This window comes from Protopterus annectens, chromosome 3.part0, assembly GCF_019279795.1.
Source record: "Protopterus annectens isolate FY-2018-M chromosome 3.part0, PAN1.0, whole genome shotgun sequence".
NCBI classification, from domain to species: Eukaryota; Metazoa; Chordata; order Ceratodontiformes; family Protopteridae; genus Protopterus; species Protopterus annectens.
This window is the reverse complement of record NC_056731.1, coordinates 177,092,327-177,114,159: the sequence shown is the minus strand read 5'-3', so window position 1 is coordinate 177,114,159 and position 21,833 is coordinate 177,092,327. Positions and strand designations below refer to the sequence as shown.

The 21,833-nt window shown below is 40.1% G+C and overlaps 1 protein-coding gene across 1 annotated transcript in view; it reads right to left on the bottom strand.

Moving 5' to 3' along the window:
* The window catches only part of SACM1L (SAC1 like phosphatidylinositide phosphatase), a 1,643,742-nt gene that overhangs the window by 1,443,233 nt on the left and 178,676 nt on the right, over nucleotides 1–21,833 (bottom strand). Inside the window, exon 4 of the mRNA XM_044065524.1 lies at nucleotides 5,179–5,328. Within this exon, the coding sequence (XP_043921459.1) occupies nucleotides 5,179–5,328 (150 nt within the window). The remainder of the gene's footprint in view (nucleotides 1–5,178; nucleotides 5,329–21,833) is intronic.

The following is a 21,833-nucleotide window of genomic DNA, read 5'->3' as shown; positions in this document are numbered from 1 at the left end:
AGCTATGAATCTGAGGTATCTTCTGCAAGACTGTCTGATTGGGACATGCAGGTATGCCTCTTTGAGGTCCAAAGTTACAAGCCCAGCCTTCTTGCCCAGCATGGGCAGACGCTGCTGCAGTCTCAAAATTTTGAATTTTGGAACATCCAGAAAAGTGTTTAGAATAGACAGGTGCAAAATTGGTCTCCAGGCTTTGTCCTTTCTTAGTACTAAGAAAAGTCTTGAGTAAAATCCTTGTCCCTGCTCTTGCTGTGGTACTCGCTGAATCGCCCTCATGCCCATGTGAGATTAAACTTGCTTTTGTGCCTCTGCCCATTGATTGTGTGGCAGGTCTGGCATACATTTTGTCTTTGGAATGGTATGAAAGTGAAACCTGTAGCCCTGAGAGACTATATTTAAGACCTATTTGTCCTGGGTGATCATGTGCCAATTTTGTGAAAAAAGTGCTAGCTTTCCCCCCTAAGGGTGCTGCCAAAAGATAAGTGCTTGGCATTGGCAGAGGAAAGTCATTGGGACTGTTTCCTATATGACTGTGATTTGTCTTCTCTGGTTTTAGAGGTAGAAGCACCCCATTGTTTGGTCCTGTATAAGCCCTGGGGCTGTAGTCTGCCTCTAGGGTGTCTGTATCTGCCTCTTTGTGGCCTGTCTGACACTGGAAAGGCCCAATTCTTAGAAAGCCAGTTCCTGCTAAATCTGTGTGGTTGTACCTGTAAGAAATCCTTTACTGTCTGCATAGATTTCACTTTATCCTCCATTTTCTTCAACACCTCTTCTGCCTTAACACCAAACAAAGTATCATGCTGTAATGGGGCATCCAATAATTTTGCTTTAACATGATCAGGCAGATTCTGTTCCTTTAACCAAGCATGCCTTCTAATGACAGAACCTGCAACTGTGGCCCTGCAAGAGGCCTCCAGTGAATCTAAACCAAATTGCAAAGTATGCTTTCCCACTTGTTCAGCTGCATGCAATAAATCCTGCATTTCCTTGTTTTCAGAACATTCAGAATTTGTCAACATTTTTTGTTTTAGCAGTGACATTAAGTATTGCTGATATTTAAGCATATGAAACTGACAATTTAAAGCCCTTACAGCCAAGGTAGCAGAAGTGTAAACTTTTTCCCCCATCTGTCCAGTGCTCTAGAATCCCTATCTGAGGGGACAGGGTTTTTTGCAGTGGAGGCCTTGACCCCTTTTGGGACTCTGAGATATAGTTTCTGGGTCAGCAGCAGGGTTTTTATATAGAAATGTATGAGAGTCTGGAACCCTGTAGTATCTGTCTGGCTTAACAGGTGCAGGAGGTAAAGAGTCGGGAGACAGGCTGGACTCTGAAAATACATCATCTACAATGTCTAGAACAGGAGTAATAGCAAGAGGTCTGTGCTGAGGTAGTTGAAGAAAGTCTCTGAGCCTTTTCTTAGATTCTGAGTAATCTAGGCTCTCCCAGTGGAAATGCTCCCTCATGGTATGCAGGGTTTCCCCAAAGGAATAATCCTCAGGAGGAGAAGCTGAAGGAATAGATTATTCAGCATCAGAATCCTCACAGGGAGGAAGAGAGTATCCCTGTTCTGAAGAGGAGTCAGAGGAAATGGAAACTTGATCAGAAGAATCATTGTCTGTGTCTTGTCTAGGCCGCTTATCAGGAGGGGGATGGGAACCCCTGATCAAAGTAATTAGGTCTTCGGCCATTTTAAGCATCTGTTTCTTAGGCATGGAAGTCTGTCCAGGAGAATGCTGTACTTGTTTCTTTGTCTTTAATGCTGTTTTAGTCTTTGCCTTGGAAGCTGAGGTTGGCTTGATATATAACTGTGTAGGTCTGAAAACACCCTCAGAAGCTGATGCCTGCTCAGCGGCTCCAGACCCATCTGAGGGAATAGTTTCCGAGTGTCCCATACCTTGAGTATCCAGAGGCCTAGCTGTCTCCACGTGGAAGTCAGAAGCGGCCTGTGGCTCTGAGGTAGCGGGCGTCAGGGGCTGCGAAAGCGCCTCACTGAGAACCGGCGACTGGCCTGGCGTTGGCCTCATCGTCAGTTTTGGACCTCGGATGCCTGTCCTTTTCCTTTTCCTTGCGCTTTTTATAAATTCCGGTCATCGGCTGTTCCGACGGCATTATATAATTAAACCTTCGGCCAAAGTAATGAAAAGCAAAATCGTACCGATGCTTAATAGTGCGTTGGTTAAATGTAGCACAAAACCGACAGCTAGCAACGTCATGGTCAGGGCCTAGGCAAAGAATACAATAAGAATGAAAATCCTTATGAGGGATTTGCTTCCCACAAGAAATACAATTATTAACTTTTTCTGACATCGGTCTGGAGCAAGAAAAAAAGTTTCCCCAATGGTGTACTCAGCTTTACTGAAGACTTCGGATCTGAAATTCGATTTCGAAAATCTCAGGAGTCGGTCGACTGGCACTTGCAAACTGCTTTTGCTTTGGGCACTGCGCGGCAAGAAAGATGGAAGAAAATGGCGTCGTCTGCATCTTTTATACCCCTGGCGCACTGACGTCAGGGAAGAGGAGATAGCAACTGACACCGGACCAGGACTTTGGAATTTAGGCTGACTGCGAGTAGCCTGCCAGCAGGATAACCCAAATGTAATGACTGCAACAGTGAAAACAATGAACATCTACTTCACAAGAAGGATCAGTAGTCTGAATTAAACCCTGAGCCAGACCCAGTACACTACTCCCGGCCAAAGAAATTTGAGGTAGAGTAGATACATGCTTGGTTTGTGGCTTCTTTTTGACAGGAAAAAATGGGTCCAACCATATTACTATTGGCAGCATCTATTTCATCTTGAATGGACACAGCATTCTGACACAACAGGGAAAACATGCCTGTTCCCTCTCCCAAGACTAACAAGAGTGCCTCACCCAACAAGGGGACCCCAACAGTCAGGAAGTACATGGCTAACCCCAGGTCCTTAGTGGCTAGAGATCCTACACCAGAGGGATGCGGGGTAACAGAGGAGAGGTACAACAAATTACCACAGCACAGTCATCCACCTGTTACTGAGGCAAACTGACAGGAAAAAAATGAGTACTCCATTTAGAAGTACATTATAGTCTCAAGACAGTCCATTAAAACAAAACATTCCTAGCTTTAAAGTTGCTTTTCTAAAGAGGAAAGCAAAAAAAAAAAAAATCAACAAAGTTAAGTTAACTGAAGTTTTTTTTCCCCAAGGAGAACTTCTACTCAGCAAAGGAAAGCACAAGTCAACTGTTGAGCCTTGAAAGCTTCAGAGCAGCATACTATTCAGCTGCAGTAAAGCTCTGAAGGACTTTCTGCTCAAACCTGTCTTTTCAAGCTGGTGGAAGGTGTCCTGAAGCTTTGTAAGCTACAGCAGCAGTGATCAATATGATGAACATAGGTTTTTCCAATAGGGATGACTCCAAGCAGGGATACAAAAAACAGGCAGGACGGGGCTGGAATTTACTGGTAAAAACTGGCAAAGGAAGCAAGCTATTAGGAGAAGCAGAATCCTCGATAATTATGGTAGGGCCTGACAGGACCATCAGATCCGAAGGTCGAGAAGAGGGAGCGGTCGGATCCCAGGCTGGTCTGGCCTTGACCGGACCAAAGAGCCTCCAATCCGAGGAGGCCCTGGATCCGGCAGAAGGTCTGGGATCCAAGGATTTTGGATCTGAGATAGCCTAGGCTGGGATCAGATCCGGAGGTGTGGGTCTCCCAGCCTAGGTTTCTTGGGAATTCCAGAGGAGACGGAAGAAGCCTTCCATTTGGGACTGGAAGAAAGGGCCTTGGCAAGGGGAACATAATGACTCCCACGAACCATCCCTTTAAGCAACAGCTTATTTCGGTGCTCTGCCAAAGCCCTGGGGTTAAAAGTGGCACAAAAGTCCCATTCAAACTCCAGGTGAGAAGCTCCTAAGCAGTACAAACACTCCTCATGCGAGTTGGAATTGGGCATATTCCGACGACACGAGGCGCATTTCTTAAACCCAGAGGGTTTTTCAGACATGGTAAAGAAAGAAAAAACTAGGAACTATAAAAACTAAATAGACTAAGGGAAAAAAGGGGGGGGGGTCAAATGCCTAACTGACATTAAAAGAACTAGGAAGTCTAAGTGAGGGGAGGTAACTACTCTTACACTACCCGAACAAGAAAATAACCTGAAACAGACTAAAATTAAGCTAATACTAGCAGGGAAAAAAAAAAATCGAAAATTTTGAAAAAAACACTTATCTGCAGCGACAGCCAATGGATCACATCCATAGCAGTACGTGGCAAACAAGATCTGAGAGTTAGAGGGCAGCAGGGGATTATGGAAGAGGGAGGAGCTTGAGCCTTGGATCTGTCTATGCAGATGTTGCCGGCTCGGCTCTGATGTCGCATCAAAGACCCTACAGTGAGGAATAATGACATAGATAACATCAGATCAACTGATTAAAAATTGTTTCCTTACAATAACCCAAAACCCAAATGCTCCAAGCACAAACGCCTGAACACTAATGCACAAAATTATTTTACTCAATAATATACAACATCTAAACACATGTACATGAACTTTTTTGTCCTGTGATAGCAAACAGGAATTTAAGAAGCATTTTGTGAAATGGGTAAGCCACTAGCCTACATTCCCCTTACTATTTTCACTCCAAGGCCATTCTAACTTGCAGAAAAAAATCATTTAAAACAAAAATAAATCTGGAATCCACCAAACAGTTTTCTAAACAGCAATATTTTATTCAGATAAAATCCCCCTCTCTCTCAGTGCTTTGGCTGAAAAGCCTTTTCAGAATATACTTTTCAGTGGAAGCGCTAAGACAGAGATTTTATCTGAATAAAGTATTGCTGTTTAGAAAAATGTTTGGTAGATTCCTGGCCGTGTGTGATCTGTTATTGCTGCATCTGATATTTGATCCTACTGTAGTTTCTAACCACAAAAATAAATATGTCTCACTGATACACTGCAGGCTCACTAAAAATAGCTAGCAGCAGAATTTGAGTCCACACACATTACTGCAATATGCAGCCAGCAAAAACCATCAGTAAACACAGAAATGAACAAATATGAACACATTCATCAAACAGCTGAACATAACTTGATTAAAATAATTTCAAAGCCCTCTAGCTTATAAAATGCTGGAAAGACTTGCCCATTTCATTAATTCTACCATGTGCTATTTTAAGTAAGAACAAGCGGGTTTAATCCTTACCCTTTCCAGTAAGCTCATTTCCTGAAATTCTGGGCTAGTGTTAGCTAAGCGCTGCAAAGTATGTGTTAGATCATATGTTGGTGAGAAATAAAATCCATCTGTACTTAAGACATTATTGATCATTGATAACAAGGTTTTGTTGTCTTGCATCTGTTGGTTAAGAAAGAAGAAAGGATTACAATTTCAAGTGTTTAAGCATTTATTTTCAGAATGCATCAACAATTTGTGCATAGATATATCAACGCAGCATTCTATACAGTGTTTTACTACTGCCTCTGAGTGCTAGCAGTTTAAATTTGTTATTCAAACTACTTTGACTCACTTATTTCAGAACAGTGAACGAGAACTATTTTACATGGAGTTTCAGCAGCAACCCATGCCAAAAATATACCACAAAAGTTGCATACATTAGAATTTAAATTGTGAAGTACACTTCTTGATTCATTTGAATAACATAAAAGAACAAACCTCCTGCACGGTAGCAATTGCAAGGCTCAGGAAACAACTACAATTAGGAACCAGAAAAATGAGAGCCAGCAAACGGTGACTGAATAAAATAAATGTATTAATAGAGCAAAATCACAGCATATTGTAACAAACACAAACCGGTTTCGGCTGGCAAAGCACAGCCTTCTTCAGTGTACAAAAAATCATGGAATACAATCGCTGTATATATACAGAAAACAGACATCCTATTGGCTAAGTCCTAAAGGTGTTCATTAAGTCCTGGGGGGAACAACCCACCCAGTCTAATAATCCATTTCTTTTCTTTTGTATTTAGTATGGAATGTCATTCAGATTTGTTTTCCCTATTCCCTAGAATCATATCAATAACAATAAAACCAGGCGGGGTGGACGCAAACACCGCAGAAATAGAGAACATTCAGGGCCTTCTGAACATTGCTTTGGCGAAATGACAACATCATATCATAATGTTTTGAATTTATCAGCATTTGAACTTTCTCAGACTCAAATAAGAATGTTAAATAAAGGCCTCACGTTCATCCCAGGCTTTACTGTGTCAGAGGAATCATTTGCTCAGGATGTTGTTAATTTTTGTCGTTTGTTGAACTTTTTTGGCGATACTGACTCTACTTATGATCATGATAGATTTATATATCACAGATCCAATTTTTCTCCACCAATGCATCAAATGGTACTACAGTTTCAGAATAGTGTACTTAAGGACTTGCACTTTTTGGGTTCAGATATTCCACTAAAACATAGTAATTTATCTTTTGATGAAAAACAAGCCATTCTTGAACTTCAAAATAACAGGGAAATTGTTATCATTACAGCTGACAAAGGTGGTGCTGTGGTTGTATTAAATTGGGCTGACTATGACAATGAAGCCATGCGACAACTTAATGACCAAAGATATTATTCGCATATGGTTATTGACCCAACCAATATGTTCAGCAAACAAATTGAGGGGTACTTGCGACAGGCAAGGGATGAGGCTATCATAACCAATGAGATCATGAATCAACTTTTGGTTCATGATCCTATTAACCAATACATATATTTTCTGCCAAAAATTCACAAAGATCTTTCTCATCCACCAGGTAGGCCAATTGTATCTGGTAGAGGATACATTACAGAACCCCTTTCATTATTTCTGACCAAGCATCTCAAGCCCTTGTTATCTAACATTCGATCACGTCTACAGGATACAACAAACTTCTTACAGATTGTTTCTGACACACAGCTTGAGCCGGGTTGGTTTCTATGTTCTTTGGACGTAAGTGCTTTATATACTAACATTCCACACCAAGATGGGCTTAATGCATTAGCCTATTGGCTTGAAGTCTCAAACTTATATAGTTCTGACTTCAATACCTTCTTGGTGGGTTTAGCACAATATGTTCTCAAGAGTAACGTTTTTTACTACAAAGAACAATGTTTTTGGCAAACCAAAGGGACAGCTATGGGGGCTTCTTTTGCCCCTATATATGCTGATCTCTTTATGGCTTTTGTTGAGAATCACATTATTTATGATAAGGAAAGAAACATTTTTTTGTCAGAGATTGATATATGGAGACGTTATCTTGATGATGTTTGGTTGGTATGGAGGGGGGATGAAGGCTCTCTAATGGAATTTGTAACTTACTTAAACAACAATGCTTGGGGTCTGCATTTCACCATTAGTTATGATAGGGAGACCATTACATTCTTGGATGTATTAATCCAGAGGGCCCCTGATCACACCTTATCCACTGAGATATATAGGAAGTTTCCGGAATATAATTCCATCTTGCATGCCTCTAGTTACCATCCACCTCACATAGCACGCAATATTCCTAAGTCACAATTTATACGTGCTAAACGTATTTGCTCAGATGAGACTACTTATTTGAAACACAAATCTGACATAACTACCAGATTTAAATCTCGTGGGTATAGAAGTGGTGATGTAACTATGGCCAGCAACAAGGTTGGTTATATGAAGAGAATGGATTTACTTACATATCAGACACATGCTAACAAATCTTGTCAACCTCTAAGATTTACGACTACATTTATTCGCAATTCCAATCGCCTTATTCAAAGTGTACGGAGGCATTGGAACATCTTACAATGTGATATGGATATCAACAGCATTATTCCTGACAATTGTCTTTTTTCTTATAGGAAAGGGAAGAATCTTAATTCTTTTTTCAACCATTACAAACATAGGGACAACAATGTACATGATTTGGTACAAACAACAATGACAGGTGAACCACTACATGGTTGTTTTCCATGTGGACATTGCAATAACTGCAAATATATCAATAAGTCCAAACAATTTTCTAGTCGTAATTGTCCACAAGTTTTTGATTTGAGATTTTTCGCAAATTGTTCTAGTGATTGGATCATTTATTTGGCCTCTTGTAATTGTGGTTCATTTTATGTTGGACAAACGTCCAGACCTCTCAGAATACGTATTTCTGAGCACATCAGTAACATTAAACAAAAGAGGATACACAATGCTCTTTATAAACATACATTAGTACATTCAACATGTAAGTTTAACTTTATTGTTATTGATATGATTCTAGGGAATAGGGCAAACAAATCTGAATGGCATTCCATACTAAATACAAAAGAAAAGAAATGGATTATTAGACTGGGTGGGTTGTTCCCCCCAGGACTTAATGAACACCTTTAGGACTTAGCCAATAGGATGTCTGTTTTCTGTATATATACAGCGATTGTATTCCATGATTTTTTGTACACTGAAGAAGGCTGTGCTTTGCCAGCCGAAACCGGTTTGTGTTTGTTACAATATGCTGTGATTTTGCTCTATTAATACATTTATTTTATTCAGTCACCGTTTGCTGGCTCTCATTTTTCTGGTTCCTCATTTGAATAACAAACATCAAAACAATGAGCTAATCATTTAACTGCATAATCAAATGCCTTTACATCTCACCCTTCACCAAGTGTGATTTCCCTGCTAACTGTACTTAAGGTCAACTTCATTTTTAACATCCAGGAGACAATACTCCATGGCAAATGAGTCACAATGCAAAAGGTTACGTTACCAATTTTTACTTCAGTTTTAGCTTAGGGTAACTGCACCAGCAACACAGAATTTAATGAAATGGGTTGTACTTGTTTTTGTGTGTGTCTAAATGAGGGGACAATGATCCAGAACAGGAATTTAACAATCCCAGGTAAAAGTTCGTTCTCACTCTATCACTAAAAGATGGCCACTTTATTTAACCAAGGATACCATAATAATATATCGCAACAATAACTGAAAAGAAGATTAAGATTCCATGCATACATCAAGCAAGTCTAACTTTACAACAATTAGTAACTTCCTGAATTCAGAACATGGACTAATCTGCATGTACATTAAAATTAGCAAGAGCTCCTCCCTGAATATTAACTAGTCTGAATCAGTCATGTTTTATGAATATTTAATATGCAGCGAATAACATCTGCCTTCATCATAATGTCTTTTACTATTCAACCGTGTATCACAATACATGATTTCATTATTCTGTGATTTTTATTTTTTCCCTGTTCTGTGGTCTCCCCTGTAAAACAGCCTTTGGTTTCAGCAGGATTTACCTAGTAAACTAAACATAATAAATAAGTAAATCTAGCAGATGAATCATGCACTACTCAGCAAGCTCATTAAAACAGACCAGGATTACTTGTCTCCAAGGTGTAGAGGAATAAGGCCTTGACTGCAACCCAAACAACAATAATTCCATTAGAGGTTCAGATACCAGAGTAGGTTGGGCATCATCAGTTTATGTCCGCTCACTCATCATGGAGTAAGGGACAGGGGAGGGGCATGTGCTAAAAGCAAAATGCTTTGACTTGATCCCTGCTAGAGACTGGGGATGGGGTATGGCACTGGCTGTATCTCAGAGAGAGGCATGAATGATGTGGTGCCAAGCCCACCAGCCCCATGGACAATGTATAAGTATATGGAAGGAGGGTTAAGCCTTAAACGGGGAAAAACACTACCTCAGCAGCAGTGTGGCACTGCTCCAGGATGTCGCTATCTCCTCAAGCTGACCCAAATGTCATTGGACACAGTCCACAGAGCTCAGGCAGGTTCAGAAGATCCTGTGGATGAGGGAGTAGCACTGACAGCAGCTGACCTTGACTGTTTCAGTTTGCCTCTTGAAGTGAGCAGCATTCTGAATACCGTTCCTAATTCAGGACTAAGTATGCGATCTTCAACTTCAGCAGAGCATCTGACAGTTTCACATAAATGGCTATAAAATAATTTATCTAGCCCAAGGAAGGTATAAAGAGTAGTGTTAATAGTTTACAGTTTAGTAAATGAAGATTGCAAGTGAAATATCCCAGTGTTTATATTGAGCTAAATTATTTTACATTTTTGTAAGCAATACTGTGGAAGGCATGTAGCACAATGATCTACGAAATTTAGCTGCACCGCAGTGTAGAAATAATGAGAAAAAAACCTGAAAGGTCTGGAAATGGTTGAAAGTGCAGTAGATTAAATTTAATAAAAAAATCCATCTAGTTTAAAAAAAATGCTGAAAGAAACCCTGGATAATGACCTCAGAGGATTTCAAACAATGCAAGTAATGGAAGGAGTAAGAAGCACAAATGAAGAAAATTGAACACAGCAAATAAGGTATCACCAATAAAAAGTTATCTTCTTTCGGCTGTTCCCATTAGAGGTTGCCACAGCGGATCATCTGTTTCCATTTCCTCCTGTCCTCTGCATCTTGCTCCATCACTGATTCCTAATCCTGTCCATCCTCGTCACACCCAATGCAAATCTTAACAACTTTAACTCTGCCACCTCCAGCTCTGACTCCCGTCTTTCGTCAGTGCCACCGTCACCAACCCATATAACATAGCTGGTCTCACTACCCTCTTATAGGCCTTCCCTTTCACTCTTACTGGTATCAGTCTGTCACAAATCACTCCTGACACTTCTCCACCCACTCCACCCTGCCTGTACTCTCATCACCTCTCTTTCACTCTCACCATCACTCTGAACTGCTGACCCCAAGTATTAAAACTAGTCTACCTTCGCCAGCTGTACTCCCTGCATCCTCATCAGTCCTCTCTCCTCCCTCTCATTCACATACATGCAGTCTTAGTCCTGCTGACTTTCATTCCTCTCCTCTCTAGGGCATATCTCTACCTCCAATAAAAAGTAACATTTTTTTTTAAAATGGGTTTTTGGAATAGATCCAAATAATGGAAATATCTTCTCTGTAATGTTCTGACCATTCCTTCATTCATTCTTTGATTGCCTCTCCAACACACATACACACACAAAACCCAGAACCAACATATGGCATGCTCATCTAAGGGAAAGCGAAGGGAAATATGCAGGACTGTTAATTCATCTACCTGTGTTTAGGATGTATTAGGAAACCAAAGCAAAAAAAAAAAATTGCATCAACATAAAGACAATCTGCAAAGAAGGCACCTCAGCAGTATCATAAATTACATAACCAAGCACTGACAGGCTGTAAGACTAACTGCAGAAAATCTCCACACATATCCTCCCAATGGCCTATGTGACTACTCCTTGCACTTGGTTTAAAGGGACGGTCTCACTGCAGTACTTGGGCAATGACTTCCTCTCAAAGCAACTTAATTTCTGTAATGATATACTACAAGGTCCACCAGCCACACACACACACACACACACACACACACACACACACACACACACACACACACACACACACACACACACACACACTCCCTTGTATTCGGAAGCTTTTCTTTGCACGAGCAAGAAAGAGTACATATAAAATACTTCCTGATTCGACCCATCTGGCCCACAACTGGTTCTCACAACTTGTGTCTGGAAGGAGGTATCTCAGCTTCCACAGTAGGACTATCAGATTCAGGAACAGTTTGTATCCTACAGCTGTGAGACTTATTAATATGGACACCAAGCACAATATCGGATACATTGAAGCCCGTTTTTTTATTTATTTATTTATTTTCCTCCATTTAATCCTGCTGCTCTAAGCAATTACTGCCAGCATTACTATTATGCAATATGATGGCTATACTGAGTCACGTCTAAGGTTAACAAGTGCAATATGGTAACTAAACAGCTGCTATTCACTAGTTGCTATTTACTCTCCATCTTAACAGTGTAGGGTTTTGGTGGTGGGTATTTATTATTTATCACTGGATAATGGGTATTGAATGTGTTTCTGTAATGTGAACTACCTCTTGCATGTCATACGTGTTATCTTTTTTATGTTATTCTTTGATACCGCTGTATCCATGTTATTTGCACTACATTTGTCTTGTGAGCCGTCATTTGTAATTTCGTTTAGGCTGTGCATGTATGGCCTTAAATGACAAAGTTTCTTTGAAAATCCTTTAACTTTATAATTATATCAACAGCAGTAAAGCCTGAAAGCACAACTACTTTTTATGATAAACAAGATAATCTGTAAGTCTCCTGCCCAACATTTAAGGTATGCTACTTATTTTATCAGAACTAGCTTACTTCAACAGGACATTTGATGTAGTTCCAATTCATGTAGTACAATAAAGAGTAAAAGCTATCGGCAACTGAGTTTCAACCAGCAGTTCTCATGCTTTGTCCACAGTGTCAGTGCTTATAAGTCAACCCTGCAACAACATACTTGTGCCAAGTGAGCAAAACCAGTTTTGAAATTAAGAAAGGGAAATATTTCTCTCTAGCTTAGCAGAAATGCCCAGGAGGAGGAAAAAGGCCAAAGCACTAGAATCCCCATCACAGCATGCACAGTAAAACAGCAGTGCCAAGGAGCCTCTAAAATGCAAGCACTGCAACAATTCCAAGCTGCAGTGTTTAGTCAACATTTGCACAAATGGCCACTGCTATGAACAAAATATTCCACCTTGCATGCAAAACACTATGTTAAATTAATTCAGGCAGATTAAATCTGACTATAAAAGACACTTTCTCTGACATTAAAGTCTAAGGCAGAAAGATACCAGTAACTATGGCTATGAATGATAACTATCTGCCAAGGACAGGCTGAAAAAAATATTTCTTAAGATAAATGCGAGCCTTAATTTTTTCAGATAATACTCTTCTTATTTATTCAGGCACTCAGACAGTAGTGATAGGAGGTCATAAAAGTACAAATGTTAAAATTCATATTACTTTAACACAAGGTGAGGCCCAACGGTTTATGTTATAATGGTCTGAATCAGGAGGGTTCAAGTGTCCTTAACATTATTTAGTAACTCAACTGTATACAAAGTATGTTATAAAAGTTTATACGTTGTTTCGTTTTACAGTAATTCTGCTGGATCACACTGTTGTTAGGAAGCTGTATTGTACAATTCAGCTATCTTGATTTCTTTATGTTATAAAAATCTGACAAAGTTTTAAAGCAAATTTTCACCAGCAATGCACACAGATTTTAGGCAAAAAATGATGTATGAAACAACACAACACAGCCATAATTGCCAGTGCTAGATAACCACAGCTTCTGAAATGCTTATTTTTTTTTTTTTATTTAACACTGCGATTCTTTCTAAGCGATTTTTGAAATTTGCTAGACTCCATGGCAGTCAGCATGGCAAAGAAACCTCTACTTCTAAAACACTTTAATTTATCCCAAAAGACCTGCTATCAGCATTTGGAAACCTGTTTCACAGCACTGATGTAGCACAAAAGACTTGCGTGCACACACGCACACTCGCGCACGCACACACATACAAACGCACGCGCACACATACACAAACACAAGCGCGAGCAAAAAGCACACGCACACACACACACACACACACACACACACACACACACACACACACACACACACACACACTCTTTACAGTAGTTAAGGCTTTTAACAGAAAGGTGCATTTCCTCATGGCAAGACAGAATGCAGATGGTCATGCATTCAGATAGCTACTCAGCAATAACTCCCCTTGCTAAACGATAATTTCACCCAAAAACTGAAAAATAAATGTTTATTTTACCAGATCTGATATTTTCTGCAGTTCTAATTTCTCTGCAGCACTGAGCATGCATTTCATATGTGCTACACCCCAATCTGCACACATGGGGTCCACCATCATGACACAATTTTGATTTTCTAGTCAGCCTGCTGGTATCCAACAATTCATTCTGTATCCCTTAAAGACTTCATCATACATACAGATTACTTCAAAGGGTCATAATTTCATACTAGGCTCTTGACTGGGTATATTTATTTACAGCCTAGTCTAAAGATCCCACCTAGTCAATACATTTCTTTATCAAAAACTGTCAATTATTTTTTCTCTTTTCAATGGTCAGGGGCCAGGCCTGGGTGAATTTAAGGTTTCTCATCCAATCATCTAGGCTGCATTTGAGAACGGTCAAGGAGCTCCTTTGCTTAGCAGCTAAAAGAAGTCTATCTGTTGCTACAATGAAAGATAATCTTGGGGTGTTGAGATGGGGATGAGCTGTAAAAGTGCCCTAATTACAATATGCACAGAATAGAAAAGTTTTGTTTTACTTTTGCACAGGTGTCTGGATTAAAGCCCTTGGCTTGTTCTGTTCACATTTTTTGTGAATGCAAGCAGGTTTTAAAAACAAACTAGTAAACAGTTTTCCTTAAACAAAAAAAAAAAACTTCAATGCCGGTTGAGAAATCTGGAGCTGAAGGCAGCTCTAACTTCTGACCTTCAGTTTCAATGGAAACAAGCTGACTGAAGGTGAAGGCAATACACTGAGGGTCTGGACACTGCTAAGAGAATCTTAAAATGAAAAGGTAGAAGAACAAGCAGTTCAGCAAAAACTAAAGTTTGAAATAACTGGAAGTGAATAAGAGACAGCAGCTTTTCTAGTACTAAATACGTTAATGCATTTATTAAATCAGCTGTGGCAACCCCTAACCGAGAAAAGCCGAAAGACAGTTTTAGTGTACAATTTACTTTTATTTAAAGATGGTCAGTGTACTCAGGGCTTAAAGTTAATGTTTTCTGAAAACATGCAAGTTGTTTTTCACATCTAGGAGGGCAATAAAGATGAGACAAGAACACACAGCAACTAGTGTAAGTCGAAGCACAGGCTGTAACACTTGTCCTAGCATGGACAACCTTAATTTTAGGTTACGTTTTGCCTGTGTGTATAACTGTCAGTTTGGAATACTGTTCCTATAAGGAGGGTTAAACTTCATTATTTGAAGGTCTGTGTAGTGGTGTGTGTTTGTTTTCAGTTAACAGGTTATGGAGGGTGTTCTGGGGGGGCTGTTTAAGGGTTTTTATTAAAACAAAAGTGTCTTGCAAAATGTGACATGGGTTCAAATTGAGATGAAAACAAGACAACTGTATACAAGATCAACCTGCCAGACATTAGTGGTTACATGTAACACAAACAACGGAAATAGCTACAGCCTAAGAACTGGCTATGTTCCAGCAGAAAGAATAGCAATAGTAATCCCCCTTGCACAAAGGGAGGCCATCAACCAACCCTGGAAGCTATAAACACGTCTAACCAGCTTCATCTGCAAGGTCATGGAAAGCATCATTATGGGCTTTATCAACAAGGACAAAGGTGACTGTCAAACTCTAAACCCAACTCAATTTTGCTTTGTTAAAGGGAACTCATGCTTGCTAAGCCTGGTAGACTTCTTTGAGAAAGTCACCAAAGCCCTGGATGAGAGAAAGACAGTGCATACAGCCTACCATGACTTAGCCAAGGCCTTTGACAAAATCCCCCACTCAAGTATTATTGAGAAACTCTCTCAGCTGGGGATTAACCCTTATGTCACTGGATGGGTAGCCAACTGGCTCATCGACAGAACACATACTGGCAAAGTTGGTGAATCCAACTCTAGCAGTAGACCAGTCACTAGTGGCATACCACAAGGAATTGGGCTGGGTCCTTTACTGTTTGGAATCTATTTTCAGAAATCCAGGCAAATGTAGACAGCCTTTGGCTAATCAACTTTGTTGATGATTGCAAATTGGGTGCAATCACAGAGTCCCTCAACGATGTTAACATACTGCAGGAGGGGCTAACACATATGTTTTTGATAACATCATAAAAGGGCAAACATATAGAATATCATGATTATGAACTGAAGATACCGTATTTGAAGAAGAGATTAGTTCTTTGGCAGTATGCCTTCGTTCTAGTGGCTAAAACGAAATGAAGGTATTACAAATTATTGATGGTAGTAAGAAGGATATATCTAATAAGGCCATACCATGGTATTTGAGAAACAATATGACAAGGACATCTGGTGGCCGTGATACAGTAGTGAATAAACAATGTGTAACCTTAAAATTTAGTAATGATATAGGGGGTTGTTTGTGATATCATTAGAAAATATTGGAGTATTTTATTAACAGATGAATAACTAAAGGGTTTTTTTTTGGGTGATGGATCCTCTTTTTCATTTAGATGTAATAAGACTTTAAAAGACATGTTCTGCAAGGAAAAAGGCATTAGTAAAAAGTGTGATATTAGAACAACTCGGCAAGGGACTTTCTCATGTAGACGTTGCAAGGCTTCTCCTAGTGTGATTAATGGAAACACTTTTACACACTGAGTGAGAGGCAAATGTTATACAGTGAATTTGTATTCAGATTGTCAAACAAAAATGTTATATATCTTGTGAAGTGCAGATATTGTGAATCATTCTACGTGGGAAAAACAAACTGCCATCTTAAAAAAAGAATATTGCAACACTTAACTATACGGAAGCAGAATGTTCACAATGCCCTCTACCAACATATGGAATGCAACACACACTTTGACTTTTTTAGTTTTACAAATTGTGAGATTGTGCGCAAGGGAAGGAGACCTTACCAATATGACTGAAATATGTGAAATCAAGTGGATAATAGAACTAACAAAATCAATCCAGAAACCAAGAACAGTCACACTGTTGGGAAAAGACTTCAGAGTCGAGTGATGCTCAAAATATAAATTTACTACTTAAAAAAACTTGCAACACAACAGAGGTTAAGCTCTTTCGTCTTCTGGTAACTGGACTTCATCAGAACAATTACCCATAAGTCAAGAAGCCTTTTTATACATCATACTAAATTAATTGATTACATAATATTCAAATTAGTAAAATTTCCTCAGAGTGCCAGCATAAACAGCTACAATGTTGTCAAACTTACTAGTAAAAACATGTAACAGCTGCAAAGAAATAATTTACAATACGCAGTGCACTTAAAAGATTACTTAAGCTAAAATAAAAAACATTTTTCAGTTCTTTAAATAATACTCCTAGCTAAAAAATGTTTCATGCCCTATGTGACACATTTCAAATGCGTACTCTATGGCATCAATGCATAATCATCCAAAATAATATCCAGCTTTGAGTTATAGCATGCTGGAAATTGAAACATTTTCATTTAAACCTGGTGGCTGAGTGGCACTGGTCCTAAGTTGCCATTTAAGTTTTAAAAATTCTAAGTCATCATTACTTGGTCCCCCCACTCACCTAAGTTAACTTGTTCAATAATGCAAAACTTGAACTGGTGAGAAGAGTTGGATTTAATGTGCCTATACAGGGCGTTGTTTTCATCTTTCTTTTTGATGTCGTACATGTGTTGATATATCCTTTGCCTGCATTTACATTTAGTTTTCCCTAAGCAGAATGCTGTGCAAAGTGTGCATAACCCTAGATAACCAACACCCTTAGTGGAACATGTAAACCTGCCACTAGGTTTTGTGTACCCAAAGCCATGTATATTAAAGGAAAAACTTTCCATAACGTATTTGCATTGATTACAATGTCTACACTTGACCATTATCCCCTTATTTTCAGGTCTTCCCATTCTTTCCAGTATCAGTTTAAAACTAGGAGCTTTTTTGTACATCACTACTGGTCTTTTTCCCCACTGCACTAAGGTGGACCAGGCTGACTTCAAGGATAGTCCAATTTCTTTCTCAAATCTCCCATAATTCATTAGTGTAGGATAACACCATTCCATTGATGAAATGATTATCACTTGTTCCCTCTACTGTGTTGCCCATTTTGTCACTAGGGGTGGTAAGTGTAGCATTAGGCCTTCCTAATAGTGGAATAAAGTGCCATGAGGACCTCTTCCTACAGACTTCAAAGATTTTTTTCAAAAACAATTCTGGGTATCCCCTCCATACAAACATACCATTAAGTGTTTCTAATTCCACCTGAAGTCATCATCTCCTAACACCATTCTTGCTAGTCTCACACATTTCCCCTTTACAATCAATTTTTTTTGGTGTAGTGGATGCATACTCTCAAAGTGTAACAGAGTTGGATTAACTAGGTTTCCTATATATAGTTGAATCAAATCCTCTCAACATAATTTTTAAGTGTTATATCCAAAAAATGTATAGTGTCTCCCTGAATGTCCATGGTGAATTTTAAGAAATCTGTAGCAGTAGTAGCATGCAAACAGTCAAAGGACATATCCAATTTATCTACAGTATCAATCCAGAAAAAACATATCATCTAAAAAACATCCATAAAATGTCCAACAGTCCTTAAATTCTGAATTAAGCACAGTTCCATTCCCAATAGGAAAGGACCGTGTTTGCAAACATTAGAGCTTCAAGTGAAGCTAGGAACAGTGCTGATTTTACAAACTGGCTTGCTAATGATGTATCCTGGACAGGGGAAAAATTACAAAGGCATAGTGAGCTAGGGAACTTGCGCAGGCAGTTTAAATCATTTGGGGACTGTGTATGAATTCAAGAAGCTTCAGCTTGAAACAATTTACCTCAGAGATTGCCTGCTTGTGGAACGTATACCAAAGGGATTACGAGTATGGAAATATCCCACTGTACTAAAAAGGAACTCTACACTGCACCAGGAACTGTTGAAATTGTTTAACAGGCATGGATGTGAGTTGCCTGAACTACTTGTTAAGGATTATGATAGACAAATGTGTGAACTTAACATTGTTATTAATAGACTAAATGAAAACATGCACAATGATTTACTATTTGAAAGTAAGTGAGAGGAATACAATGATATGCTTAAAAGTACTGAAAGTGATATTTTATTGATGAAAAATAAGCAAATTAAAAAAACTTGAAAGAGACAGAGTTGAGTATGACAAAAGTGTAGCCTTATCCACCCCCCAAGCTTTGGAAATAAAATACCAGCTTCCCATGTAGATCATGTAAATGGGGGGGGGGGCAAACTTGCTAGAAGAAGTTACTGAACCTGAAGTACACCAAAATCAACCTGAATCCCCTTTAGGGAACCCCCTGCTGACACATTCACAGAGGCTTAGAGAGAGAGAGAGGAATGGGCACAACACCATCAGACACCTCCGAGTTATTGGGAGCCAAATGCCTCTTAAAACAAGGGGACGAGGAGAAGGAGACAGAGAGGTGCAAAGTACAGTTTTGTACCTACCATAAATGTAGATGTCCGACAAATATGCAACTGCAGTCATAACATATGGGTTGTCCTGCCTCAGGCAGCCCTCGGTCGGCCGGATTCCAAAGTCTGGGTCCGGCATCAGCTGGTGTCGCCTCCTCTCCGACGTCAGAGCGGCTGGAGTATAAAGGCATCAGCCGACGCCATCTTCTTCAGTGTTTCTTGCCCCAGACGCCAGGTGCCCTCCTAGGAAGGCTAAATTTGGTGAATGGATAAACAATTCCAGACATGCACAACAGTAATAAACAGATGCACCATAGGAGGTACCCCCAGCTAATAGGAAGGGGTAGTGGACCCATAAAGAAGGTTGCAGAGGGGTAGGAGGGTGGGAAAATCCGACTGCAGTTGCATATCTATCGGATATCTACATTTATGGTAGGTACAAAACTGTACTATGTCCTTCAAGAATGCAACTGCAGTCATAACATATGGGTTGAATACCATAGTCAAGCTGGGGGTGGATGGAACTAAGAAAGGGATGGTGTAGCTAAAATGCCCTGCAGGACTGCCGAAGCAAAGCCTGCTCGGGATCTGGAGTATAAGGGCAGGTTGTAGTACTTGGTAAATGTATGCACGGAGCTCCATGTAGCAGCCTCTAGAATGTCCTTTGTAGCCACTCCTCTTAGGAAAGCTGTGGATGTGGCTATAGCTCTGGTGGAATGTGGCCTAATATTGGCTGGCACACCTTTTCCATGGAAAGAATAGCAGAATCTGATGCAGTGTCCAATCCATTTTGAAATTGTTTGTTTGGAGATTGCTTTTCCTTGTACTCCAGCAGCATAGGCTACAAACAGTTGGTCAGACTTACTATTTGGACAGAACTAAGGCCACCAGAAATGCAGTTGCCTGTGTATGTCCAAAGTATGCAGCAGTTTTTCCCCCCCGTTTTGCGGATTGGGGAAGAAAGTAGGCAGGTGAATAGCTTGATTTAGAGATACCCTGGAAATTACTTTTGGCATGAATGTAGGATTGGTTCTTAGAGAAACTCTGTCCTGATGAAAAATGAGGAAGGGAGGTACTGCCATGAGTGCCTGTATCTCCAAGACTCTTCTTGCAGATGTGACTGCCAATAGAAAAAACATTTTCCATGATAGAAATTGCATTTCTGAAGTTGCTGCTGGCTCAAAAGGAGGAAGAGTTAATTTTTCCAAAACGAAATTGAGGTCCCATGCAGGTACTGGCTGTTTTCTGGGAGGTTTGATATTCTTTATCCCTCTTAGGAACTGTCTTAGCAAAGGATGTGAAAACACTGGTGGATCACAATTGTATTTTGCTGAAATTGCTGAGGCGTGAATCTTTATAGAAGAATATGAGAGTCCAGTATGAAACATTTCTGCCAAGTATTCCAATATCTGAGGTATACTCAGTAATGTTGTATCCTGACCCCTGTTGGCATTCCAGATGCTGAATCTCTTCCACTTGGCTGAATAGGCTTTTCTGGTGGAAGGTCTGCATGCTTCCAGTAAGATCTCTTGAACTTTTTTGGAAAGAGAGTTAGCGGAAGGAGTCATGGTAACCTCCAAGCTGTCAGATGCAATGTTTTCAGATTTTGATGGACAGTCCTGTAATTGTGTTGTGTTAGAAGCAGGGGCCATAGGGGCAGAGGCCACGGTTTGGTCCGAGTTATGCTCAACAGCAATGGGTACCAGTGTTGCCTTGGCCAGTCTGGAGCTATCAGAATGCCTGTTGGTTGTTCTGCTTTGATCTTCAGTATCACCTTGGTCAGCAGAGGTAGAGGAGGGAATGCATACATTTTTACGGAATTCCAGCTGAAGGAGACAGCATCCGTTTTCCAGGCTAGAGGATGGTGGGTCCTTGTGCAGAACTTTTCCAGGTGATGATTCATGTGAGAAGCAAAGAGATCTACGTCCGGTCTTCCCCATGTCTTTGTTATTTGTGAGAAAATGTGAGGATGCAGCATCCATTTGTGTGGATCCAAGAAATTTCTGCTCAGCTTGTCCGCCAGTACATTGTCCTTGCCTGGCACAAACTGGGATTGCAAATGTATCTTCAGACTCAGGGATTTTTCCCAGAGGATCATTGTTAGTCTGCAGAGGGGATAAGAATGAGTGCCTCCCTGCTTGTTTATATACCACATGACAGTGGTGTTGTCTGTCCTCATTAGCAAATGTCCTTGTTGTAGTGATTTTTCGAAAGACTCGATTGCATGTATCACTGCCAACATCTCTTTTTGGTTTATGTGCAGATGTCTTTCCCTTGGTGTCCATAGACCTTGAATGCATCTGCCCTCCATGTGCGCCCCCCCATCCATGATCTGAGGCATCTGTTGTAATCATTTGACCTGCTTGAGGTTTGTTGAAGGACATGCCTTTGTTTAACTGACTTGCTCGAGTCCACCACAAAAATTCTTTTTGCAGACATGGAATGAGTGGGATTACGTCCTCTAGGCTTTGGCTGTGTTGGGACCATAAGCTTTTTAAGTACCATTGCAGCTTTCTCATATGAAGTCTTGCCAAAGGTATCAGAAGAATGCAAGATGCCATGAACCCCAGGGCCTGCAGGATTTTCCTTGCAGTCAGCTGGAGCTTTGCTAGGCCTTTGAAGTACTCTGGTAACTGGTGTTGTTTCTCCTCTGTGAGGTAGGCCATTTGAGTTTCTGTGTCCAGTTTGGCTCCTAGGAAGATAATCTGTTGGGATGGCAGTAGTCTTGACTTTTGAATGTTGACTGTGTATCCCAAGGCCTGCAGTAGTTGAATGACATAGTCCAAGTTTGTTATTAAGGTTTGTTTGTTGTCTGCTTGAATGAGGCAGTCGTCCAGGTAGGGGTATATTTGAATCCCCTGGAGTCTGCAGTGTGCCACT